At 63.8% G+C, this 25,308-nt stretch overlaps 1 protein-coding gene across 5 annotated transcripts in view; it reads left to right on the top strand.

The window, feature by feature from the left end:
* The window catches only part of SBF1 (SET binding factor 1), a 77,868-nt gene that overhangs the window by 34,506 nt on the left and 18,054 nt on the right, over positions 1 to 25,308 (top strand). For 3 of the 5 annotated variants that reach the window (XM_074903615.1, XM_074903614.1, XM_074903612.1), the window contains exons 2-14: positions 6,022 to 6,107; positions 11,898 to 12,035; positions 12,196 to 12,339; positions 15,656 to 15,766; positions 17,572 to 17,595; positions 18,761 to 18,866; positions 19,310 to 19,442; positions 21,172 to 21,280; positions 21,959 to 22,072; positions 22,653 to 22,730; positions 23,230 to 23,343; positions 24,664 to 24,792; positions 25,005 to 25,103. In XM_074903615.1, the coding sequence (XP_074759716.1) occupies positions 6,022 to 6,107; positions 11,898 to 12,035; positions 12,196 to 12,339; positions 15,656 to 15,766; positions 17,572 to 17,595; positions 18,761 to 18,866; positions 19,310 to 19,442; positions 21,172 to 21,280; positions 21,959 to 22,072; positions 22,653 to 22,730; positions 23,230 to 23,343; positions 24,664 to 24,792; positions 25,005 to 25,103 (1,385 nt within the window). The remainder of the gene's footprint in view (positions 1 to 6,021; positions 6,108 to 11,897; positions 12,036 to 12,195; positions 12,340 to 15,655; positions 15,767 to 17,571; positions 17,596 to 18,760; positions 18,867 to 19,309; positions 19,443 to 21,171; positions 21,281 to 21,958; positions 22,073 to 22,652; positions 22,731 to 23,229; positions 23,344 to 24,663; positions 24,793 to 25,004; positions 25,104 to 25,308) is intronic. The other 2 variants (XM_074903616.1, XM_074903613.1) reach the window with 1 other exon arrangement.

Here is a 25,308-nt window from a genome sequence, read left to right as displayed (position 1 = left end):
TAAGAATTGGTCTTCTGGGTGCGACTCTGCCTCTTTGTGGAGACTTTTGCCTTAAACGTCATCACAAGGACCTTTGTAAGAGCCGAAAGTTTCTGTGTCGTCCTGCTCCCGTCCCGCAGACTTGCTGCCGGGGGCACGTTCTGTTTCGGGTTGAATTTTGCCTCTGGTCTGTGGCCGCGAGTGAGGTGCCAGCGGTTCGGCGGCTGCGCAGGCGCCTGGTGTTGCTGCGGTCTGGGAAAGGCTCGAGCTTTTCTCTTCCCAAGTTCCCTCTCCTGTGAAGTCAGGCTGAACGTGTGGATCGTTTATTTGCGCAGACGACAAAGGCGGCTGCGGGAGGTGCCCGCACGGCTGGGTGGGTGCCACGGGGACAGGGGTGTCTCCTCCCGTGCCAGGGGGACGTTGCTCGTGGCCAGGCAGTGGGGACAATGACAGTCTGCTCAGTCAGTTTGGGGCGGGGGGGCTTTCCCCAGGGGAGGGCTTGGGGTGCCCGGGACAGTGGCCGACATGGGGCTGCCGCAGTGGCCGGGAGGAGCGGGCTGGCCCCAGCCCCGCACACAGCCCTTTTGTTTTCCTCCATAGAAAAGCCATTCTTCGTGCTCCTGTCATAAATATGTGATGAGGGAACAGTGCTGTCATTGTCCCCCGAGCAGACACTTGCCTGTTGTTCTGGGGCTGCTGTGCCCGCCGGTGCGGTGGGCTTGGTGGGATGGGGGCAGGACCTGCCCATCTCCGGGATGCGGGTGGCTCGCTGGGCTCAGTCCTCAATCCCTGTTTCTGCCTTTATTCTCTCTCTCTGGTGTTTTATAAATCCCCCAAAGCTTCTCCCTGCTCTCTGGGAAGGAGAAGCTGATGTCTGTGGGCTAGAACATCGCAGCTTCCCCGCTCCTGCAGGCGCTGACTCCCAGTTAGAGGAGGGCCCAGTGGTGGCCCTGCCTGGCTCACCAGCGCAGCGTGATGAGGCTCGTAGGGAGCTTTGAGGCCAGCGGGATGCACACAGGAGACTGGGTGTGAAAATCACACAGCTCGGGAGGGTCCTAAAGATGCTTCTCATAATGAGAACGAAAGAAATCGGAAGGGGTTTTGTCTGGAGCCCTTCTGAAGCTGCTCTGTTGGGTCGAGGCGTGACGGGCAGAGCAGGGGAAGCAAGAGTCAGCGATGACTTGGCCTGTAGTGGTTCTATCCGAAAGTGAAACGGCAGGTGTGGAGCTTAGAGTGAAAAACAAAATTGTATTTCCTGGTTGTCATGCCTGAGAGGAGAACTGGGTGACTCTGGGGGCTCGGGAGCCCTTGGGCTGCAGGCAGGGGTCTGTCCCCGTGAGGGTGGGCTGGTGCTGAGGTGTCCTCCAGCAGCTGTTGTGGCTGCAGCTTGTCAGCTGTCCATCTGCACAAACCCTGTGGGCTTTTCCCTTTTTAAACTGTTGAGTTAGTGTGGCCAGCAGGGCCAGGGAAGGGATCTGAGTCCTGGGCTCGGCACTGGTGAGGCCGCCCCTCGCTGAGGTGGTTCAGTTTTGGGCCCCTCACCCCAAAGAGGCCATTGAATGACTCGAGCGTGGCCAGAGAAGGGCAACGGAGCTGGGGCAGGGTCTGGAGCACAGGTCTGCTGGGGAGCGGCTGGGGGAACTGGGGGGGTTCAGTCTGGAGAAGAGGAGGCTGAGGGGAGACCTCCTGGCCCGCTGCAACTCCCTGCCAGGAGGGGGCAGAGAGGGGGGATGAGTCTCTGGAGCCAAGGCCCCAGCGCCAGGCCCCGAGGGAATGGCCTCAAGCTGCCCAGGGCAGGGTCAGGCTGGCTCTGAGGAAGGATTTCTGTGCAGAAGGGGCTGTTGGGCCTTGGAATGGGCTGCCCAGGGCAGGGGGGAGTCCCCGGGATCCCTGGAGGGGTTGAAGAGTCGGGCTGAGCCAGCGCTGAGGGATCTGGGGGAGTTGGGAACGCTCAGGGGGAGGGTCATGGTGGGGCTGGAGGAGCTGCAAGGGCTTTTCCAGCCCAGATGGTTCTGGGATTCTGTGAGTTATTTTGTTCTAAAAAGTGAATTCTGCAGGGAGAAGGAGAAGTGGAGGTATGGGGAGGGGGCTGTGGCTCTCTGTGATACCAAGAGGAGCCCCGGTAGCTCCTCCCAGGTGGTTAGACAGTTTGTGGCCGGGGTGGGAGAGGAGAGGAGGGGTGCCCGCAGAGCAGCCTGCACCTCCCTTTCTCCAGCACGCTGCTCCGCGCTCGCAGGCCGGACGGCAGCTCTGTCCCAGCCCCGCGGTGAGCCACGGCCCACAGTCCCCGGTGCCCACCGGAGCTTGGCGGGGCTGGCAGCCTCGGCCCCTCGCCCTGGCAGATCTCTCCTGCTCGCCGGGCAGGCGTGTGCCCGGGGAAACTCCTGCCTTTGCTTTCCTGTCACAGGCATCACGCAGCCGGGTGCTGGAGCGTGATCTGGCTTGGGTGCAGCTTTGAGGGACTGTGCTGAGGATGTGCTGCTCCCCCTCGCCCTGGAAAGCTGCAGGGGGGGAGCGTGGAGCTGCTGGAGCCTCCGGCACCTTGCTCTGCTCATCACGTCCTTCCTCATCCCACCTCGTCACCGTTTGTCACAGCCGCTGAGCGTAGTGGGTTTGAGTTTTAATTGCAGCCATCCTGGGCAGTCAGGTGCTGGCCTGTCCCGAGTATGGTTGGGCTAGACGATCTTCAAGGTCTTTTCCAGCACAGATGATTCTGTGGTTCTGTCAATACAGGCTGCTCCTTTGGGGTGAGAATCCCTTGCACAGGGCTTCTCTGCAGAGTGCATGTTTCTCCCCAACACTACCGTGCCGTCCCGCGCCCTCGTGCCCGCAGCCCCCTCCTGGCTTTGCAGGCAGAGGGGAGCGTTGCCGTGGGCTGTGCTGGCAGGTTTCACAGACCATAATGTAAAACGGCTCCTGGTTGTTGCCCAGGGGCTGCTCGGTCCCGTCCGCGGCCCGGGGAGGGTTCCAGGAGCACCGGCAGCGACGTGCGGGCAGGGGGGGCCTGGTGAGGGGCCGGGGCGGGTTTGCCGGCAGGGCTGGGCCACGCCGCATCGCTCCCCGCGCAGCCGAGTGTCTTGGCAGAGGCTTCGGGGCCCCTCGCCGGCTGCGTTTCACGGCCTCGAGCCTTGCGGGTTAATATCATTTTGCAGGAAACCACTTCAGTTAACTGTGGTCGGTGCTTTGTAGTATAAAGGATTTGGTGACAGCTAAACTTCTTAAATAATTTCTGCTTTGAGATACAGAGCAGCTCTCGGAAGCCTCCGCTGACGACGCTTGAAGCAGCGCTGAAGCCGGGGTCCATCTCCTCGGACCTGGGGGGACCTGGCGGAGTGTTTCTGTGGTGGAACCGCTCCCCCCTGGCAGAGTGAGGTGCCCCTCAGGGTCTGTGCTGGGCGCCAGAGCTGAGGGAGGGCTGAGCCTCCTCCTGCTCGCGTCCTGGGGACTTGTGAGCTTCGCGTTCCCGTGTTATATCACACCGAGTTTTCGAGGTTCAGGGGTGTGGGAGTCGTGTCTGAGCCTGCAGGGAGGCTGGGTGAGACCGACTGTACTGGTTGTACCGTGTTGCTTGGTGGAACCCTCCTGTGCCTTCAGGAACCAGAGGGCAGAGTGCTTCAGGTGCGAGCACTGGAAAAGGACGTGTTCCAAATAAAGTCAAAAAACACATGAAAATTCACTTCTCCTGTGACTCTCCTGGCTCCATCGTGGTGGCAGGCTCCAGGGAGAAGGCCCAGCCCCTGAAGCAGCTGGAGAAGCTGCCACATGGTTGGGTTCCTGTCAGCCAGAGCCTGCAGCTCCGTGGCAGCGCCAGCCCACAGCCGTTTTCCTGGGAGCTGGTGGGTGGTGGCTGGGTGGATTTTCCAGGGAAGGTGGTCACCTCTCTGCGGGGGACTGGGAACATGGCCCCGGGGCCCGGGAGGTGGAGCCCAGGCTTAGTCCTTGGGCAGGACATTCGCTCCGAGCTGCTCTTGTTGCGATGTTTAGGAGACACTGAGAGCGCGGGAAGCCGAGGGGAGTCTCTCGCTTGGCCGTGACCCCCCCGGCCTAAGAACCAGCCGTTCCCGGAGAGCGTCCCCAGCGTGCCAGCCGCTGGCCTGCCCGGGAGCTGAGCTCATCTGGTCGTGTTGTGTCAGCTGAGTGTTTAACTTTTTGCTTATTTAGAATTTCCTGTATTACGATAACATCTCATAAACTTCCAAATATAGCTGAACGCTAATTTAGACCGTAACGGGCCACCCCAGAACAGTGACCAGGTGTCACCTTCAGTCGTGGCGACGGGAGGGGGCAGGAAGGAAGCCGCGGGGCGCAGCAGGCACACGTGCTTCCCCAGGCACACGGCGGGCGGGAGCAGGAGAGGCGGCGGGGCTGGGCCCGCTCTCCCCCGCAGGAAGGGATGGGGCAGCCTGACCCGGCCGGCGGGCAGCTCGGGCGCTGCCTGTGTCGGAGGGTGGGGAGCAGGGGGCGAGGATCAGGCCCCGAAGGAGTGCCCAGGGAAAGCACCAGCTGGCCGCAGGTCAGGCCGCTCGGTAGTGCCAGTCACTCAACCCAGGATCGGGTAGCCCATGGATCGCTGAATAACGCGGCAGGACTTGGCTTTGGGAAAAACCAGGGGGTCAAGTTTCGCCTTGCGCCGAACAGCTCCTGGGGTGATTTGTAGGTTTGCGTCAAGGATGATCTTGTCCCTGTTTCCCCTGCGACGCGTAAGACGCCTGCGCTGGCGGCAGGGCTGCTGGAGCGAGGTGTCGGGGAGCGGGGGGGTCCCAGGGAGCTTGCCGGGGCAGCCCCTCGGGGAGCGGTAAGAGCGGTATTTGTGACCTGTGTCTGGGAGGGTTTTTCCTCCCCGTGAAGCCTCAGCCGCGGGGTTTGCACTGGGGGGAGGCGGGTCTGACTCAACGCCTGTGGCCGGGAGCATCCTGCAGCGACTGATGCGGCGCTGGGGACCTGTCCCAGAGGGAGAGGAGGTGTCTGGGCACGGCGGGGGAGATTTGGTTAACCTGACACTGGATGCTATTTTCTCCGCAGCTTGGCACTGACCTTTCCATTTTGGTCCTCGGACTATAAGTGACATTTTTTGCTGATGCCTTGTCCTGCTAAATCCAGCTGTGGCTGGCTGGTGGGAAGGTCTAAACAGGTCTAGAGGTGCCGAAAATAGTCCTTGGGCGCTGCAGGGCTTCTGGGGGGGCTCCTGCCGTTACCTGGCTCCGATGGCGGCCCCAGGGCCAAGAGCCAGCTGTGCTGGGCATGAGGTGATCCCGCAGCGGCTCTGCAGGGAGCTGAGGGACCTGCCCCACTTCACGGCTGCACCCAGCCTGGGGTAGGAGCAAAATCCTCCACAGGGTTTTCAATTCCCAGACTCCAGTTTGAGGCACCGGCGCAGGGTTTTAACCTAAGCGGCCGTTTGCCGCAGGGAGAGCTGGCCCGCTCCCCGGTGCACCTTTTGCCGTGCTCAGCAGAGCAGGGTGAGATCTGGGTGAAGAGCAGGTTTTTTCATTGGGGTGGGGGGAGGCAGTGGGCAGGCGTGGCCGGGAGCACCCACCCCCCCGGCAGTGGGTCAGGCTCCAGGTGCCGTAAAGCCACCGGGAAACGGCAGCTCCGGGGGAACCCGAGAGTCAAACCAGGCGGCACAGTGCCGTCATCCTTCAGGGAAGGTGTCGGGTCGCAGGTTGTGGATGATGAGCAGTGAATTACAACTCGGAATCCGTACGGATGATCTTGTGTTAGTGACACAAGGAAGGGAACTTGAGCTTAAACTTGACCGGAAACCTGCTGCCCTTCTGCTTTGCTTGTTACACGCCTTTAGATAACGAGTTTGTGGGCTGTTTGCTCACAGCTATTAAAACTGCTGCTTTTCCCGGCGGCGGGGGCAGTGCTGCCCTGCAGCTGTGTTTGGGGAAGGGGCTGGGGTCTCTTCTCTGCTGCCTGTGGAGGGGCCGAGGCAGCGCTGGAGCGTCCCGGGGCTGCTTCCAGCCTGGCCGTAGGGGAGGTGGAAATGCTGGCGGGGTCCCCGCTGCCTGCCCTCTAATCCCCGTCTTGTCTCTGCAGGGAGTGGGGATGGCCAGGGACAGATACTCCAGCGTTTCCCGGAGAAGGACTGGGAGGACAACCCCTTTCCCCAAGGCATCGAGCTGGTGAGTGTGCTGGGGACCGGGACGCCGGGGCAGGTGACGGCGTGGCACCGTGCACACACATCTCAGGGGGTTCCCACCTGCCCCCCTACGCTGCTCCAGCTCTGGAAAACAGCGGGATCCAGCGTGCTGCCTCCCCGCCGGGCCCTGCTCCTCTCCTGCCCACTTTGCTCCTCCTCCTCCTCTGGGATCAGCTGCTGGGGATGCTGGAACACTTCTAGAGGAGCCGCACGGATGCCGTGTCAGTATAAATAGCCCCGTCACGATCAGCAGGGCTCTGCTGTCCCCAGCCTCTGCCCAGCGCTCCCCTCCTCGGGCCGGCAGCGGCGGCTCCCCCTCGCTGGCCGGGCTCTGCCCCACGCGCAGCCACCCGGCCAGGAGGGCTGTGGGGCCCCGGGTCCCTTCCCCAGCCCTCCGGACACGTTCGCCTGCTCTTGGGAGGCCCTGAGGTTGTGATCCCTGCTGGCTCGTACCCATACGGTGACACACCCAGTCTAATTTGGCGCTCTGCGTGGGTTCTTCACAGACCAGCTTTGAACCGATCAAGGATAATAGGATTGTTCTCCTCGGTTGCTAAACTGGAGTCGAAGTTCTTCTCGAGCCCTTCCCTGCTGCGCTAGGGCTGCTCAGGAGCTCTGAACGAGGAGCTGGAGCTCTGCTGCCAGCCCACGAGTGGGTTCTCCTGGCCCCTTTTCCCCCCTAAACCAACCCCCCCTAAGCTGCTCTCCTCCTCCCCGCTGCAGTTCTTCCCTGTTCCCAGCTGAAGGACAGCACAAACCATGGGGACAGACGAGGTTTTAGAGGGCTGGGCCTCTCCTTGAGGCACTCGGGAGGTGTTGGGGCCGGCATGTGAGGGTCGGTGTGGGGACACTGCCCAGCCGAGAGCCCCCGTCGTGCCCCGGGGCGGGGGAGCTGGCAGCAGCCAGCCCTTCCTGCCTGGTTGGCCCACGCAGGGCGGTTGCACCTCCCTGTTCCCACGGGCCGGCCTGACCCGCCGCAGGGCATTGTGCATCCCTGAGGAGGGATGTTTTGCCTGAGGGAGTCCTGGGCGTTCCAGGGCTCTGGGCCTCCCCAGGGCTTCGGTGAACTGGCGATCACAGAAGGTTGGAAGGGATGCGTGAGGATCGTGCAGTCCCACTGAGAGGGTGGCCTTGGCCTCGGGAGCTCGTTTCCTCAGAGCAGATGTGTCACGGGCGCTGCTGTCGGGATCTCTGACATGCTCTGGCTGGTGCAGAGAGGTGGTGGCCCGGCCGGTGTCTCGGTTCATGGCCTGGGCAAGTTCCCTGTGCTATTTCACGCTGGTTTTCTACGCAGTGGATCCGGGCCGGCCCTGCTGGCCCATCCGGATTCAGGTCTGCTCTTGGCTACCTCCCGCCTTTCGTGGCCTCGTCCAGAGCCGGTGCTTATCCCCATCCCTGTGTGCACTGGTGCTGGAGAGCCTCCTCGGGGCTGGGGCTGTCAGAGCCTGACCCGCACGCCCCGCCCTGTGCCCTCCAGAGCTCTCACGTCGCGCTCAGCCCAACACCCAGGGGTTCTGTCAGCGCTGGCATCCACGGTGGCAGCCGGCTCGTCCTCCTGCCGCGTGCTCGCCGCAGCTCCAGCACATGGTCGGGCTTCTGTCTGCTGTATTGTCTGAGGCACAAACACGAACTGTTTTTCTAGTTAGTGTTTCCTGGTTGTCTGTAGGGGGCTTGGGAACTGTCCCAAGAAAGAGGAAAGCTGCTTTTTTTCCCAAGGGTCAAACTGTCCAGCCAAAAAATCCCTGGAATTTAAACAATTGGAGCCCCGTCCTGTTGGGAGCCGGGGGGTGGCTCCGAGGCTTCCCACAGGCTGTCAGGAGGCGTCCCCGGGTGAGCAGCATGGAGGGCTGAAACCCAGGCAGCTTCCGAAAATCAGAGCCCGCCCTGGGGGGCTTTGGGTGGGATGTTACACTGCAGTCGCTGCTGTGTTTCTTTCTAACAGTTTTTTGGGGAGAAAGTTTTCCTGGTGTCTGTAGGGAGCAGGAATTTGTAGCTTCTGCCCTTGCGTGCCATCTGACAGCGTTTCCAAACAAAAATATCTCATTTTAATGGATGGAAGTTCCTCTGGAGAGAGACACAGGATGTGACCGTGTCTCCTGCGTTGCCGCATCCTCCCCTGCCAGGCCGGGGCCCTCTCCCCTGGCAGCCCCGTGCTGCGTGGCCGGGGGGAGCAGGATCTCTGGAGCAGGCTGGAGACCCCGGGCATTGGTGCAGGTGACCCCGCGTCAGGGAGCCCCTTGGAGCTGTGACCACGAGCCCTCGGCCCCGAGGGTTGCAGTACCGTGGTGCGCCGGGGCCCTCCGCTCCGGCCGGGGCTCGTGCTGCTCCTCCTCTCCCGTCCGCTGGGCCTTACCTCCTCCCGTGCCTCAGTCCCACGGGCCAGCGCGGTGTTTCCCTGCCTGAGGCCGCTCCTGGGTGGTTGTTGGGTGCTGCAGACCGCGTTGTTGGCGCCTCCCGGGCCTCCAGAAACGTTTGACCCAGCTCCCGAGGCATCACATGGCAGCGTTCCCTCCCGGCGCCTGGGCACCCGAGGGTGCTGGGGTTTCCACTCTACGAGATAAACCGCTGAAACCCTTTTGTTTTCCAACCAGCGGGTAGTTGCCTGCACGTTCCCATCTTTGATCTCCATGTCCGGTGACGTGAGCACGGGTCCGTGTGAGGGCAGACGTGCCCGCAAAAGGCTGCGTCCCCCCCAGCTGCGGGGTGGGGCCTGCGGGCCTGCCCGGGGCCTCCGCTTCCAGGGGATGGTCCCGCACTCTGCTGCTTGCAGGAAAGTTTCCTCTGATGCTTTGCTTTGTAGGGTGATGGGAGGCGAGCGGAGCCTCGTTTGCTGTGTCCACCTTGAGCAACGGAGCTTTTCTTCACCCCTGGTGCGGGGAGATCTGAGGTTGGTGGCTGACAGCAAGCCCAGGCAGCGCTCAGGGGAGAGGAGAGCTGCCACGACGCTCCGCCGTGGGTTTGAGCAGGGGCAGAGCAGGCAGCTCCTTACCCGTGGGACGATGGTGACTGCTGGCTCCTCGTGTCGTCCCTCCTGCCCATCGGCCGGCTCTGCTGCAGGGTTGCATTGCCCTCTCAGCTTTTTCAGGGTGGAAGTGCATGGTCAGGAGGATGTCCTGGGACATCACAGGCTGGATCCTTGCAAAATCGCTCCTTGCAGGCTTGGGAAAGGCTTGTGATGTAACTGCTAGGAGAAGAGGTGGCACAGCAGTGCTGCTCTGTGAAAAACAAGCCCTGCCAGGCAGACACGTGCTGTCACGAGAAGTTGGTTTTATTGCTAAAACTGCTCTGGGCAGTGTCTGCAGAGCCCGGCATGCAGCTCTGCCTCCCCGCGGGATTCTTCTGAATCTGCCGAGGGCTGTTGGGCTGGAGCATCACCAGCACCGGGCCGCAGGGGACCTGCAGTACATCCTTCAGGCCAGCCGCTTCCATCTGCACCCCCTCACCCAAGACTCGAGCCTTTCTTCTCTCTGGCTGTCTGCAGCTTGCCCGTGTTCTCCCTGGGCACCCAGCAGTGCTGAGGTGGGCTGTGAGGACGGACGGACGGACGGACGCCGTGGCAGCGCTGGCCCCAACAGCCGCATGGAGTCCCAGCACCATGTGCCCTGTTGCTGTGCTGCCTCTGCATGGATCCACAGAGCTCACACGGAGCCCCTGAGACCTTTAATTCGGCATGGAGGCGCTGTAGTTTTGTCCTCCCTTAACGGCAGCACTGCTGGTGTTGCAGGGTGCCACGGTGTCACCATCGGTCACGGTCGGGCTGCTGCCAGGGGACACTTGCTCTCATCACCCATGCCCATCTTTCAGGGAGGATGTTTGCCCTTTCTAGAATCCCAGAACCATCTGGGTTGGAGAAGCCGTTGAAGCTCCTCCAACCCCACCATGACCCTCCCCCTGAGCGTTCCCAACTCCCCCAGATCCCTCAGCGCTGGCTCAGCCCGACTCTTCAACCCCTCCAGGGATCCCGGGGACTCCCCCCTGCCCTGGGCAGCCCATTCCAAGGCCCAACAGCCCCTTCTGCACAGAAATCCTTCCTCAGAGCCAGCCTGACCCTGCCCTGGGCAGCTTGAGGCCATTCCCTCGGGGCCTGGCGCTGGGTCCTCGGCTTCAGAGACATGAAGTGGGGCAGCGGCCATGGAGGTCGGACAGCTGCATGCCTGGTGCTTTAGGAACATGTGGCTGCTTTCGGTTGACTGCTGTGGGATAAATGGGCCGAGGAGCATTGAGTGTGAGCAAACCGGGCCATGAGTGACTCCGGGGTGCAGCCGTGTACCCCGCAGCGTGACCTGATCCAGCGTGGCACCGCCTGTGGCTTGAAGCGACCTGTCTCACCCTGGGCAGTGTGACCAGGGAGCAGAGCGGGGCCTGTGCCCGTGGTGGTGGCGATACCGACGTCCCCCTGGGGTTCCCTGGTAGAGGATCAGGCCAGGGGATCTGGATTTCCCTTTCTCAGGCCTCTAGATGAGCCCACTTGACCCCCCCCACATCTGGCTCGGATGTCCCTGTCTCCGCAGGGAAGGTTTGATGCCGTGGTCGTGTAGCGGATCCCTCTACACCGGGACGTGGCGGTCGGGAAGTGCTGGAGGGCAGCAGCTTTGTGTGCTTCGGTCATTCCTGCGGTGAATGTTTGCGCAGAGCGGCGAGCGGCGGGTTCCTGGCCGAGAGGATCCCTCTGCCTGGGAGAGCGACGCTGTGCGCTGCCCCAGAGCTGCGGAGCCGGACCTCGCTCCCTGCGCTGCCGGGAGCCGCGCGGAACGCAGCGCCCTTGGCGAACGGCACCGGGAGGGCGAGGTGCTGCGACACGGGTCTCCTGTGGCAGAGTCTGGGAGCAGCCGCACGAGGGCTTTTCCCTCAAGTCCTTGCCACCGCCTCAGAAAGCCGAGCTCGTGCTGCCCAGGGAGGGGGAGCCCAGCAGGGCCCGCGCAGCACAGTGAAACCGAGTTGAACCCAGCTTTAGTTCGCACAGGTTTGGGCTGGAGCGGGGATTTTTGCAGCTTTGTGGTGTGTCAGCCCTTCCTGCCACCTTATTCTCCTCCTTGTTTCTGCTCCAGTTGCATCTGCAGAGCGCACTGGGCCATGGCCCTGGAGGGAACCGAGTTGCCCTGCTCTCGGTGAGGTCCCGAAAGCATCAGGAATTTTCCACAGCTCCTCATCAGCCAAATGCAGATGCTGAGGAAATAAAGAAAAATCCCTTGAGACTTGGAAAGCCAGGAGGAGTCCTGGGGCTGCTGGCTGGAATTACCCACCAGCCCTGGGAGGGTGTTTGGAAAGTCCCCCAGAAACCAGTGAAACCGTGCTGGGAGCTGCCCGAAGCGCGGTCGGTGTTTCCGGCTGAGGCCGGGGCCTTCGGGCCGTCCTGCCCGTGGGGAGCTCACCCCGGCCCCGCCGGGGCTCTTCCCTTCCCGGATGCAGGGCCGTGCCGGCGTGCGGCCACCCGGCACCGGGGTGGGCTGCGGGGACCTGGCTGAGCCTGGCGAGCCACCCAAGCTGGATGCTGGCCACGGGCAGCCCTGACTCCTCGCAGCCCCCGGGCTGGGGGAGCTCCTGCAGCTCTGAGACGTGTGCGGGGTGGCCCCTCGCCCTCTCCCCCGCTGCGACGTGCTGCCACACCAAGCTCCCCGTCCCCGGGAGCCGGGCCCCAGTGCCGCTGGTACCTGGTGTCTTGCTTTGGTGTCATCCAGCCCCCTCAACGCGCCACAGGGAGCGAGGGCAGCAGCGTGGGCAGGGCGCGGGCAGGGCGGCCCCTCTGACCGCCCTCCCCTGCCCTCTCTTGCAGTTCTGCCAGCCCAGCGGCTGGCAGCTCTTCACGGAGAGGAACCCCCCCACCTTCTTCGTGGCCGTGCTGACTGACATCAACTCTGAGCGGCATTACTGCGCCTGCTTCACCTTCTGGGAGGCCGTGGAGAGCACACAGGTACAGCGAGCTGCCGCGGGCGGCGTGGGGACGGTGGTCAGCGGCGCTGGCAGGCAAGCGTCCTGCTACCTTCGGCTTCGGCCGGTGGTCCTGCTTTCCCCGTGTGGGGGTATCCAGGCCCTGGCATCCTTTCTCTAACCTGGCTGCTGTGCCTCCCTAGCCTCAGAGCCACCCCAAGAATGGTGAAGGGCAGGAGGAGGAGGAGGAGGAAAAAGAGCCTTCATCTCCCGTTCAACCCTCACAGCTCTTTGCTCCCAAAAGCTTGGTGCTGGTGTCGCGGCTGGACCACACGGAGGTGTTCAGGGTAAGTCTGAAATACCCTGGGGCTGGGGCGGGGGGGCCCCCGCTCGGCAGGGACAGGACAACAACCTTGGTAAAGACTTTTCTGCCTCTGGGAGCAACCGGGAGCCACGTCGTCGCTGCCAGGAACAGGAGGTGTAGGAGCAGCCTGGCACAGGTCCCCGGGCAGCGTGGCCCGTGCCCAGCCTGCCAGGTCAGCAGCTGCACGCTGGAGCCCAACGCCAAGCCAAGGGCTCGGCCACGCCGGGCGGCCGGTGGCCGTGACCCACTTTTGTTAATAGAAAAACCGTGAAGAACAGCCCGTTCCTGCGGGAGCGTTTATCTTTGCCATCTTTATTTTCTTTAAAATGCGAAGGGTTTGGGAGGGTGCGGAGCTGCAGGCTGGTGTGTTTACAAACCTCCTGTGTGTTGTGGGGTATTGTGTGCGCCGGGGGCAGGGGGGTGCGGGCAGCCTCCTCCGGACCGGGCAGCCTGGCTGCCTCGCTGCTGCCTCGCTCCTGAGGAGGGAGCTGCCCCGCACTTACGGGGGGTTCCAGGTGCAGGAGGGCAGTGTTCTCCCTCAGGCCGGGCTGTGGCCTTCCCCTCCCTGCTCCCACCACCAGGATATCGCTTCTGGGCTCTGCCCTGTTCTTGAACCTCCTGTTCCCAGCTCACTCTGTGAAGGGGCACACAGGGTGTTCCATCAGGGCCTCCAGTGCTCAAGGCATTAATAACTGACAGGGGGAAAAAAAAAAATTCTCTCTGTTCTCTGGCCTGGAGCTGCTTCAAACAGCAGAACCCTTGGGCATCGCAGGCTCCCAGCCCCATCCCACGTCACTTTGGAGGTCTCTGGTCCAACACCCACTTGAGCTGGTTGTCCACGTTTTGCCCAGTTGAGTTTTGAATATCTCCAAGGATGGCAACTGTACGACTTCTCTGGGCCACCTGTGCCGACATCAACCGCCCTCGCAGTAGGAAAGTCTCTATACTGAGGTCTTTTATTGGGAGAGCTGTCTGAGCTGGAGCCCAGCCCGCCGTGGCTGAGAGATGGTGTTGAAACGGCGACTCCTTCCCAGCGAGCGGGAGCGGTGAGGCTGAGAGGAGCGAGGGAGCAGGCGGGAGCCTCCGTGACCACCGCACTGCCCTTGCTGCGGGTGGCCGCAGCGCGGGGTCGGCCACACGGCTGGGGAGGGGTTCCCCAGGCCTGGCCGTTGGCGGAGCTGGGCTGCGCTGACTCGCACGAGCTGTTCGTTTTTCCAGCCTGGGAGAGCAGAGGGAGACGAGCCAGGCTGGGCTAAAGCCCCCATCACGTGTGTGTTGTGCCTTTGGCTGCTGGATTTCATTGCTCGGTACTTGAGTGACCCACCTCAGTGATTTTTGAGGAACGGATGAGCAACAAGAGCACTACAGTCCTGCTGTTCTGGGCCTTGGGCCTTTTCCCCCTTCGCCTGGGCACAAGCGAGTCCCCGGAAGGTCTCTGAGCGTGGCCGCTGTGGGAGCGGGGTCTCTGCTCCGCGGCAGCGAGCGCCCCGTGCCTCTGGCCTGCTTGAGGGGAGCCGGAGCTGCTTTGGGGCTCTGGTTGTGGCAGGACACGGTGCGTTTGCCTGTTGAGCCTCTCCCGTGGCTGCTCCCTGTCCCTGCCAGGACAAGGGTGACGGCCAGGAACGCTGCCCCTGCTCTTCGGGCGAGCAGGCAGATTTCACTGGCTGCCTTTGAAGTGCAGCCTGTTGCTCCCCCAGCTCGGGACTCGGGTGGTTGTGGCTCCTTCTCTTCTCTGATGAGAGGTCTCCGTAGCCCAAGACCTGGCCCTGTTGGCCCTCTCAGTCAGGACGAAGCTGCCCCTTGCTCAGGGGGAGGCCAGGCCGTACATGCGTGGTGCTGGGAGCCTTCACCGCTGTTGGTGACCATGCGGGAGCGGGAGCTTGCTCTTCGCTCGGTTCTCCCGGCCTGCAGAACTCCCTGGCCCTTTTCTTTCCAAAGCCCCAGTGTTTGCGTTTTCTCCCCCCTGACACGGGGAGATGGTTTAAGTTAAAAGAAAACCACCCAGAGGATTCCTTGAAGACGAATTCTTCAAATTCCGTCTTCATCTGCGTGTTGGAGCTGTGCTGAATGCTGCGCTGTGCTTTGCCCCCGCAGCCCCTCTGGAGCTGTACGGTCAGGGTGAGGTTCATGGTTAGACTGGATGATCTTCAAGGGCTTTTCCAACCTGGATGATTGTGGGATTCTGAGCTGGTGGTGCTCCCAGCCGTGCCGGAGGGCAGACAGAGAGCGGAGCAGGACCCGGCCGGGTGTCTGGGCCAGCCCCCTGCAGGAGTGGGTCTCCTTCCCATCCCTTCCCTGGGGTTTCCATGAGATTTGATGCAAATCTGCAGGGACTGGGAGCGCTTGGGGGTGCTGGAGAAGTCCAGCTGTTTGCAGTCACCTCTGCCCGTGGAGCTTCTGAACCCCCTCTGCACAGCTCTCACCCAGGGGACATGTCTGGGGATGGCGCTGGTGGGGCTGGGGACGTGCTGGGCTGGCAGCAAGCTGAGCACGTGCTACATGTCCTGTCCTGCTCCCGGGGAGCTCCGAGGGGGAAAACCTCAAGCACTGCACCCAGGAGGTGACTGTCACAGGGTGTGTTTCTGTCTGGAGAGAAGCACTGACAGCTGCCGTCACACTGCTGTGACGGTGATCCAGGCTGGGGGGTTTGTATCAGCACTGGCGTGGCCAGCAGGGCCAGGGAAGGGATCTGAGCCCTGGGCTGGGCACTGGTGAGGCCGCCCCTCGATTCCTGGGTTCAGTTTTGGGCCCCTCACCCCAAAAAGGCCATTGAATGACTCGAGCGTGGCCAGAGAAGGGCAACGGAGCTGGGGCAGGGTCTGGAGCACAGGTCTGCTGGGGAGCGGCTGGGGGAACTGGGGGGGTTCAGTCTGGAGCAGAGGAGGCTGAGGGGAGACCTCCTGGCCCTCTGCAACTCCCTGCCAGGAGGGGGCAGAGAGGGGGGATGAGTCTCTGGAGCCAAGGCCCCAGCGCCAGGCCCCGAGGGAATGGCCTCAAGCTGCCCAGGGCAGGGTCAGGCTGGCTCTGAGGAAGGATTTCTGTGCAGAAGGGGCTGTTGGGCGTTGGAATGGGCTGCCCAGGGCAGGGGGGAGTCCCCGGGATCCCTGGAGGGGTTGAAGAGTCGGGCTGAGCCAGCGCTGAGGGATCTGGGGGAGTTGGGAACGCTCAGGGGGAGGGTCATGGTGGGGCTGGAGGAGCTGCAAGGGCTTTTCCAACCCAGATGGTTCTGGGATTCTGTTTCCCCCGGACACCTCTGCTTCCCGCCCTGGCACTCAGCCGCGCTGTGCTTCCCTCTCCAGAACAGCCTGGGTCTGATCTACACCATCTACGTGGACGGCCTGAGCGTGTCCTTGGAGAACGTCATCGGGAACCTCCTGACATGTACCATCCCCATCACCGGGGGAGCTCAGGTGGGTGCCCTGCCCCTTCCCTCCTACCTCGCCGTGCTCCTCGACAGTGCTGACAGAAGCAGGGGGGGTTCCTCAGCTGAATTCCGGTTTGACTGTGCTGGGGTGAGCTGAGCAAGGCCGGTTTGACTCGTGGGCAGAGTCTGGCTCAGTGCGCTGGCAGCGGAGGAGCTGCCGCAGCGCGCTGCTCCTGGCAAGTGCTTGACTAGTGCCTTCGCAAGCACTTGAGAGTAGAAACAACAAACCTCTGGGGTCTGGAGCCGATCAGCTGAGAAGATCTCGCTGCTTCACTTCACTACTGCTTGCCGTCACTCTGCAGCTTGGTCTCGGCTCCTTGCTCCCTCCGGGAGGGAGCACGGGGTGGCTCGACCAGCAGCTGCCTTACATAGTCACTGATCGCTCTGTGCCAACAAGTGCCGTGGTCTCTGGTCACTCCTGCATCAGGGAGGGCTTGTTCCTCCACTCAGCCCTCTCTGGTTGCCTGGAGAGCTGCTCCGGAGCCAAGTGGTCATGCGCCATCTGTGAGAGTGGGGCCGCAGCAGCTCTGGGGAGTCGGGCCAAGCAAGGCGAGCGTTTGCCAGATGAGCAGCTTGGAGCTCTCCCTCAAACCGCCGCCGTGTGCCTGCGCGGGGCCGGCGGCCCTGGGGCCCGGCGCTCCGGGACTGCGGCTGTCAGACACGACCCTCCCGTTCTCACCCCCGAGCCGTGCGGCCCGCCCGCAGCCCCGCTCCTGCGCTGGGAAGCCAGCTGGGCTCAGCCCGGCCCGCCGGAGCAGCAGATGGGGGAGGAAGGGCTGATGGAAGCTGCCTCGGGGATGGCAGCAGTGGAGAGAGCCCAGCTGCAGCCCCGGGGCTTGGGGACCGCAGCGTAACACCCCAGAGCTCCTCTGCCACCTGGAACGTAGCCGTGGACGTGCACTCGTCTCCTCAGTGGCTCCACTTTCAGCTGAGCTCCCTTTCCCCCAGCAAAAAACGCCGCCTGGCTCTCACAGCCGGGCTGCACCCAGGTGGAGGAGCCTCGGAGGCCGGGGCAGCACGTCGGGGCCCCGGGGCCTGCGGTTTCTCCCACCGCTGCGGCCCAGGGCCCCGGGGGAGGCTGTGGCCGGGGCCCGGGTGTCTGCGCAGGCTCTCGGGCGGGTGCAGTCGCTGGTGGGCCCGGCTCGGCGCAGCTTCAGTGCTTCCTCGGGCCGTCCAGAGCCGCAGCTCCCGGGAGGGCCCAGCAGCGGGGCCGGTGTGTGCAGGGGAGGGCTGGCTGCCGCCCCGGCCCTGTCCTCCGGAGAACAGCCGGGTGCTGCCCACCCCCCGGGGGCTGGGGCCGTGCCAAGCCTCCCGGGTGCGCTCTGGCCGAGGGCGAAGCCGTGACAGTCCTGCAGGATCTGCCCAGAGCTGTCCGACTCCATCTGGTTCCTCCCCGGGGGGACGTATCGGTCTCGATCCGGGAGGGGAGAGGCTGCTCGCCCCAGGGCACCTGCTGGAGCCGCCGTGGGTCGCGGGACAGCACTTTTTGGCACGATGATTCCTCAGTTCTTGCAGGATCGATCTGTGCTTCGGGAACAAGTGTGTCACAGGGAGGACAGTTTGTTGGTGGCATTTCCCTTCCCGTGCTTTACCTGTTCTCAGTCTGTGTCCGAACGCTCTCCCAGTGTCGTAGCCGTTGCTTTTGCTGCGTGTGCGTGCGTGTCGCTCCTCTCCGAGAGCCTTGGTCCCTGCTTGTCGTTGGCCTCTGCCCGTGTTCGTCTTCCCTGTTGTCTTGCTGCCTGTGTGTGTGTTTCTAACTGACTGTGCCATCTCTGTCTGTCTCTACCTCAGCTTGACGCGGACGACGAAGCAGCGGTACGCACACGTTTTCTTTCATGGGGTCTGTCTCCTTGTTAGCCATCTCCTATTTCCCTACGGGTGGCACAGGCTGCAGCTGGAGGCCCGGGCGCTGCTCGCCTCGGGCCGAGCACCCTCGGGCACAGTGGGCGCGGGGAGCAGCAGCCTTGGGGAGCATCTGCCCGGGCGCTGGGGAGGGGGGTCGAGTCCTGCGCCGCGGCGGGCTGGCCCTGCGCCGTTGGCCTCTGTGCGTGGCTTTCCCAGGGTTGTGAAAAGGCGGTGGCGCGGTCGGGAAGGCCAGGCTGGGGGTGCTTGTTCTGCTCTGCCCTCTCAGAGGCGGGTTTCTGGGCTGTGGCCGTGGCGTGAGCTCTCGCAGCTGCGGGAGGCCGAGCGAGGAGGTGGGTTGTGTGGCGAAAGCTGCTCTGGCAGAGGAGTGTTTCCCTAGAGAGGTGTAGAAAGAGGAGAAGGGGGCCAGTGGTTTGGTCCTGCCCCAGCCCCTGCAGCTGGGAGAGGGGGTGGGGATGTGTGGGCTTCCCTGTGCCACTGGGAGTGAGCTTAGCTCCAGGAAAAAAATTCTATGGGAGAAGAAGCGACGAGACCATGCCCAGTGTGTCTGTTCGCAGCCCTCAGGGCCTGCTCGGGCTGGGCACGGCGCGGGCGAGCGGTTCCCCTCGGGGTGCCAGGTCCTGGGGAGCCCTCGCGTGCTGCCTCGCAGCGTGGGGCTCGCTGCTGCCTTCTGCTTGTGCCGGCTGGGCCCACGGGCTGGTTCGGTGGGTCTCCCTCCTCCCCCCAGCCCCGGCCCCAGCCCCGGCCCCGCGTGTGGTGCGTCTTGGCGCAGGGCCCTCCGCCCACAGCAGCCCCGCTCCAGCCGTGCTGCCCCGAGGGGACACGCTGCCCGCTGGCTGCGAGGGCACCCTCGCCCTGCACACTGGAGGATTCGGGCTGCTGCTGGCTGCAGCTGGCTTGCCCTCCATGCAGCTGGCTTGTCCCACATGCAGCCAGCTTGCCCCCCATGCAGCCGACTTGCCCCCCATGGAGCTGTCTTGCTTCCCATGCAGCCAGCTTGCCCCCCGTGCCACTGGCTTGCCCTCCATGCAGCCCTTTTGCCCCCCATGCAGCCAGATTGCCCTCCATGCTCGTGCTCGCCCCTCACTTGGCTGACGGGCTCTGTTTTCTCTTGCAGAGGACAATCTCCCTGGGAGCGGGGGACAGGCAGGTGATCCAGACCCCCATCAATGACTCGCTTCCCGTCAGCAGCTGCAGCGTGGCCCTGCTCTTCCGCCAGCTGGGTGAGACTCCCCACGCCCCCTTCCCACCACCTCCCGTGCCAGGGCCAGCTGGCCGAGCTGGGCTGGGAGGGCCACCCGTCGCTTCCCCCCGTGCTCCCGCCCCGCCTCGTCAGCTCAGGGCTCTCCTCCAGCGGTGCCCACCTCAGGCTGAGCCCTCCTGTTCCCGGCAGGGCAGGATCCTGGCAGCCCGGGCCCAGCCTGTGGCCAGACCTCGCAGGCAGGGCCTGGGCGGCGGGAGGGAGCGCCCAGAGGTGTGAGAGCTGCTGGGCACCTCTCAGGAGAGGGGCTTCCTCGGGGGACCCAGAGGGGGCTCTCTGGGGGCATGCTGAGCTCCTCTGTTCAGTGGGAATGGGCGGTGGGATCCAGCCCCCCATTTTGGTCTCTGGCGGGGGGTGCGAGGGGGAACCCTCATTTCTGAGCGCTCTCTCTCCCTTTCTCCCCAGGCATCACCAACGTGCTGTATCTCTTCTGTGCAGCGCTTACAGAACACAAGATCCTGTTTCTCTCCAGCAGTTACCAGAGACTGACCGATGCCTGCCGGGCTCTCCTGGCGCTTATGTTCCCCCTCAAGTACAGGTGAGGGAACCCCACTGCTCCCGGAGTCCCTCAGCCCGCCGACGGCAGCCTGGAGCCCGTGCGGCCCGTCCTGCCTCCCCTCGCTGCCGCCCGCTCTCCTGGCTGCTGTGACTGGTAACTGGCTGTGGTTTGGGCGCTGGGGCGAATGCCCACAGCTCTCGGCTGTGCTGAAATGCCCTTTCCTGAAGCCTTCGGTGTGCACAGTGTCAGATCAGCTGTGGGAAATGGCGTGGCCAGCAGGGCCAGGGAAGGGATCTGAGCCCTGGGCTGGGCACTGGTGAGGCCGCCCCTCGCTGAGGGGGTTCAGGTTTGGGCCCCTCACCCCAAAAAGGCCATTGAATGACTCGAGCGTGGCCAGAGAAGGGCAACGGAGCTGGGGCAGGGTCTGGAGCACAGGTCTGCTGGGGAGCGGCTGGGGGAACTGGGGGGGTTCAGTCTGGAGCAGAGGAGGCTGAGGGGAGACCTCCTGGCCCTCTGCAACTCCCTGCCAGGAGGGGGCAGAGAGGGGGGATGAGTCTCTGGAGCCAAGGCCCCAGCGCCAGGCCCCGAGGGAATGGCCTCAAGCTGCCCAGGGCAGGGTCAGGCTGGCTCTGAGGAAGGATTTCTGTGCAGAAGGGGCTGTTGGGCGTTGGAATGGGCTGCCCAGGGCAGGGGGGAGTCCCCGGGATCCCTGGGGGGGTTGAAGAGTCGGGCTGAGCCAGCGCTGAGGGATCTGGGGGAGTTGGGAACGGTCAGGGGGAGGGTCATGGTGGGGCTGGAGGAGCTGCAAGGGCTTTTCCAACCCAGATGGTTCTGGCATTCCAGAGCGTCCATGGCAGTGACAGGGTGCAAACCCTCTGGCCCTGTCTCCCTCTTCTCTTGGGTAGACGGGGCTCTGGCACTGGGAGCAGGGAGTGAGGCTTCACCAGCAGTGTCTGTATCTCCAGGGGCTGCTGGCGTGCACTGTTCGTAGCCCTGGCAACTCCTGGCAGAGGTGGGGAAGCCCATTGGGCTGCAGGACGTGGCCTGGCACTGTGTTTTCGCCCCATGGTGCACGTGGGAGAGGCCAGAGGTGCTTCTCTCTCCAGACTCTGGCCCCTTTCCCTCCTCTCAGCCTGTGCCGAGCCCCGAGCAGCACCACACCCCTTCCACAGGAGCCCTCCGGCCCAGCCCCGGGCACGAAGTCTTGCTGAGGGGGGAGGCTGGACGCTGGGAAGCTTCCAGAAAGCTGTGTCGCAACTTCTGCCCTTCTTAGAAAGGGACACGGGCACACAGGGCTTTTGTTAAGGTGCCGGTGATGGCCAGGCTGCCGCAGTGAGTCCTGCCCCGGGGAGCTGGGGAGGCTGTTGGCCCACGGGGACATGCTGGCTCGCAGACTGGCCACTGCTGGCCTGTCTCCCAAGTGGGGCAGCGGGGAGAGACGGGCTGTCGGTGCTGCCAGCTCCTGTCGCGCTGTTTCCATGCTGGCCTGCTGTACCCCCCGGCTGCAGAAAGGCCATTTGTGTCCCAAAGAAAGCTCACTTCTGGAGTTAAACCGCACCGCTGGAAACCTTTCCCTCCGTCAGACTTAGATTATAGCTCCAAGGCCAGAGAACTGGTCAGGCTCCATCAATACCCTGCATGGCTGTCGGGCACGTAGTGCCTGCAGGCTGGGGGTGCCAGGGAAGCTTGGGAGCCTCCAGCGTTGGGGAGGGTGCCGGGGCAGAGAGCGGGGCTGAACGGGTGCAGTGATGCTCTTTTTCGGTTGCAGTTTCACGTACGTGCCCATCTTGCCTGCGCAGCTCCTTGAGGTCCTGAGCACGCCGACCCCCTTCATTATCGGAGTCCACTCCATCTTCCAGCCGGAGACGCAGGAGCTGGTGAGAGGCCGCGTGCCCCGTCCCTGCGCCGGGGGCAGCAGCGCTGCAAGTCAGACCTTGGGGTGCCTGGGGCAGCGGGCTGAGCCCGCTGGCTCGCACAGGCTCAGCTTATCCAGGCCGGCCAGCCCGGGCTGCAGTCCAGATGTGCCCCACAAGCCAAGCAGGGCTGGCTGGGCCACGCGCCGTCAGGGCTCAGGGCTGGGGTTAACTGAGGATTTCATTTTGAAACTCATCCGGTGGCGCCGGTCCCAGAGGCTGTGTTGGCACTTTGGTTCAGAAACTGAATTAAGTCAGAGCACAACGAGTCTGATCTATATGGAAACAGGTTTTCGTGCTGCCTTCTGAAGGGATGGCAGCGCACTGCTCGGGTTAACTTGGGCTGGGGTCGGTGTTTGACCCCTCACCCAGGCTGATAAAGGTGCCACGAAGTGAGGGCAGGCGCCTGCCAAGCAGAGCTGCGCCCCCCTCCTGCCAGGTTGTGCTCCCCCTGCCCCCTTCATTGCAGGGAGCGATGGGATCCCTTTACAGCTTGGGTTTGGTGACGGTGAGGAAGAGAAGATAACTCCCGCGGGCTGGAGAGGAGAGAGGCGCTGCCCCAGGCCCTCCTCTCCTGAGCGGGGCTTGGGGAGGGAGTCGGGGAGCCCTGGCCTTGCCTCACGCCTGTCCCCCCGCTTCCAGCTGGACGTTGTCATCGCAGACCTGGACGGCGGGACAGTGAACGTCCCCGAGTGTGTCCATATCTCCCTGCTCCCTGAGCCCCTGCTCCAGCAGACGCGGGAAGCCCTCTCCATGGTGAGTGCCGCAGGCTCCCCCGTCGGGCACCACGCGCCTTCCCCGGGGGAGCTGGAGCGGCGCCGCGGGGACCTTTCCCGATCCCCACGGCCTCGGCGCTGCCGGGGGAAGTTTCTTCTGCCAAGGGTTTCTGGGAAGCGGGCGGCTGGCGCCCAGCCCGCGGGCAGGAAGCACCTGCGGCCCCGAAGCTTTTCTGGCTGCTCACGTGTTGCCGGAGAGCGCGAGAACATGCCCAGGGCAAACGCTGCTCACCTCAGCTGGGCCCGGGGGGAGCCAGGGGGGCCGCTCCTGTCGCCGTGCTGAGCCCCCAGCCCTCCTGGTGCGCAGAGCTGGAGCGGCTCCCCCTTCCCCCCTGCCCTCACCCCCCCAGCTCTCCCCCGGGTCCACGCTCTGGGCAGCGAAGCTTCACAAGGAAGGGTCAGGCCTCAAGGCTTCCCCTGCACGACGGCACGTTCTCTGGTACCTGGTGGTTCCAGCCCTGTTTCCCAGCTCCTCGGGCCTTTTCTGGGGGTGCTGTCGGGGCTCTGGGGTGACCCCCCTGGGCCAGGGCCTGAGTGTGCTTTGTGCCTTTTCTGTTCAGGTCTTGGACCCGGAGCTGGAGGTTGCAGATCTCGCGTTCCCCCCTTCAACGATTTCTGCCTCTTCTCTCAAAATGCAGGTGAGTGGAGTGGGGAGGACGGGACAACCCTCAAGGGGGGGCTGCTCTCTCTGCTGGGCACCCCCTTTCCTGGGCCTGGAGAGCACAGGCACAGTCTTGGTGTTGCTGAGGTTGAGGCACATCACTGCCAGGACACTGAGGCCACAGCCTGGAAGCCAGCAGTGCCATTTCAGTAGCCAGCCCGGGTTTACTGCCACGCTGGAGCAGGGGCTGGAGGCAGACACCAACCATTTGGGCACTTGAGCAAAGCCCGGGGCTGCGAGAGCTCCCTTCTCTGGGCGGCATGGGGGATGCTGTGCAGCGGAGGCAGAACAGGGAATCCAGCCTGTGTGCGCCCTTTTCCCTGGAACCTCTGCCGAGTTTCCTGCCCCGCTCAGCAGCTGCTGACCCTGCCGTGTGGTTTGATCCTCTGTGCTGGCTGTAAACTCCTTACTCAGGGGCCGGCTCTGCCCCCTCTCCCCCACCACGCCGTGACCACCCCGTCCCTCCCTCTCCGCAGGATAAGGAGATCCGTGCCGTCTTCCTCCGCTTGTTTGCACAGCTGCTTCAGGGCTATCGCTGGTGTCTGCACATCATCCGCATCCATCCCGAGCCCGTCATCCGATTCCACAAGGTGCGGGGCTGGGGGTGCTGGGGAAGGGGGGGAGCCTCCGGGGAGCCAGTTCCTGCCGCGCTCGCCTCCGGCTGCTCCGCGCCACAGAATTTTTCAGGCTGTGCTGTGAAATAATGTTTGGGTGGAGGTTGGGAGGAGTTGGTCTGTGGAGGGGTTTCAGCTGTATCTGCGGTTCTGTGTTTCCAGCAAGCGAGCTCTCCGGCATCGCTCCGGGGTCCACCTGCATCCCTTGTTTGTCCTTGGCTGTCCCGAGGTCTTGCGGGTCAGACAGCGCTTCCCTGTTGATGCCGTGTGCGGTCGGACGCCCCGCAGCTGGCGGCCCTGGCCTCGGGCAGCCTTGGAGGCTCATGGAACATGTCCCTCACGTCCTGGCCTGCGGCGGGGCATTCTCCTAACATTCTAGGGAGAGGAAAGGGGCCAGGGCCTGCCCGCCCCGGCATCTTTGGGGTGCTAGCTGCACCAGGAGGGAGAGCTGGGAAAAGCTTGAAGCGTTCGGGCATCCCTGGGAGGAGACCTCACGCAGGAAAAAAGGCAGCAGCCGGGGAGCGAGAGCAGAGGGACCCGAGCGCTGCAGCTTGGCGTGGCCCCATCACACGGCCCTGCCCTCCCCGCAGCGCGCTCAGGGCCGCCGAGGACGGGCAGGCAGGAGCCTTCCTGCTGCCGGCGCCTTCCCGCTCTGCCCAGCCCGCCGCGGGGTCGGGGGGGCAGCGCTTTGTACCCCAAAAGCGTGTAGCGAGAGTGGGCGTGAGCCCGGGCTCGTGCGGTGCCAGCGCTGCAAAACCTGCGCTGGTCTTGAAGTCAGCAGCTCAGAGGGGCCTTGGGCTGTAGTTTTATGGCCAGTAAAGATTCCCGACAGGATTCATTAGTTCCATAAAATCATAACCATGCAGTAAACGTGAGAAAACACCCTTTCCTAAAACTGCTATAAAATGAATAAAGTCCAGCAAACCTCCATTTCATAAAACCACCCTGTGCAGCACCCGCACGTGGCACAGAGCAGCCCGAGTTTCACGTTTTCAGCTGCTGGGGGGCAGCAGCAGCCCTGCCTCTCCCCCAGGCGGCACTGAGCGGTCTGGGCTCCGGTGCAGCACCCAGCCCTGCGCCTGCTGGCTCTCTGCCCTGGAAAGGGGCTGGTCCAGCTCCCCCGCTGGGGTTGTTCAGGATGAGGCCAGCGCCTGTAGTGGGGAGGGAGGGATGTGCTGGGACCCGGCTTCCCCCGGGGCAGGTTTCTTGCACCCGTCAGCCGCGCTGCTGCGCCAGCCGGGGCGAGCGTTGCCCGGGCGGTGCTGCTGACGGCGTGTGTGCTCTCCCCTCCTCCAGGCAGCCTTCCTGGGGCAGCGGGGGCTGACGGAGGACGACTTCCTCACCAAGGTGCTGGAGGGCATGGCGTTCGCTGGCTTCGTGACCGAGCGGGGGGCCCCGTACCGCTCCATCGACCTGTTCGACGAGGTGAGCGGCAGTTCGGGGCAGCACCCCCCTGCCTGACCATCCCGCGTGGCCTTGCTCTGCTCAGCGCTCCCTGCCCCTCGAGGGGTGCAGCTGGGGACCTAATGTGACCCCCCTGGACTGCAGTGTCGCCCCTGGGGCTGCCGCGATGGGAGGGGTGGCTGGGTCCTGCCCAGCAGGCAGCTGCTCCTCTCACCCCTCTCTTCTCCTCCCAGCTTGTGGCTTATGAAGTGAAGCGCATGCGCGCGGAAGAGGGGAACAAGCAGAAAATACTGCGGCACATCAAGGAGCTGGCGGAGAAACTTTACAAAAACGTGAGTCCTGGAGGCCTGAGCATGGGAGGGGGAAGCTGCTCGGGGTGGGGTACAGAGCCCCGGTAGGTCTGTCCCTGTTCTGTAAGCTCCTGCTGGAACGGGTGCTCGTGGTGCTCAGTCCTGTCCCACCTGCGCTGCCACGTGCGGCAGGAAACCTGCTGATGGGCCCAGAGGGGTCTGGCCTGGCATGAGCTGCTCCCAGGAG

This window comes from Athene noctua, chromosome 3 (assembly GCF_965140245.1).
Source record: "Athene noctua chromosome 3, bAthNoc1.hap1.1, whole genome shotgun sequence".
Lineage (NCBI taxonomy): Eukaryota > Metazoa > Chordata > Aves > Strigiformes > Strigidae > Athene > Athene noctua.
The sequence above is the reverse complement of the archived record's forward strand: the minus strand, read 5'-3'. Positions and strand labels throughout refer to the sequence as shown.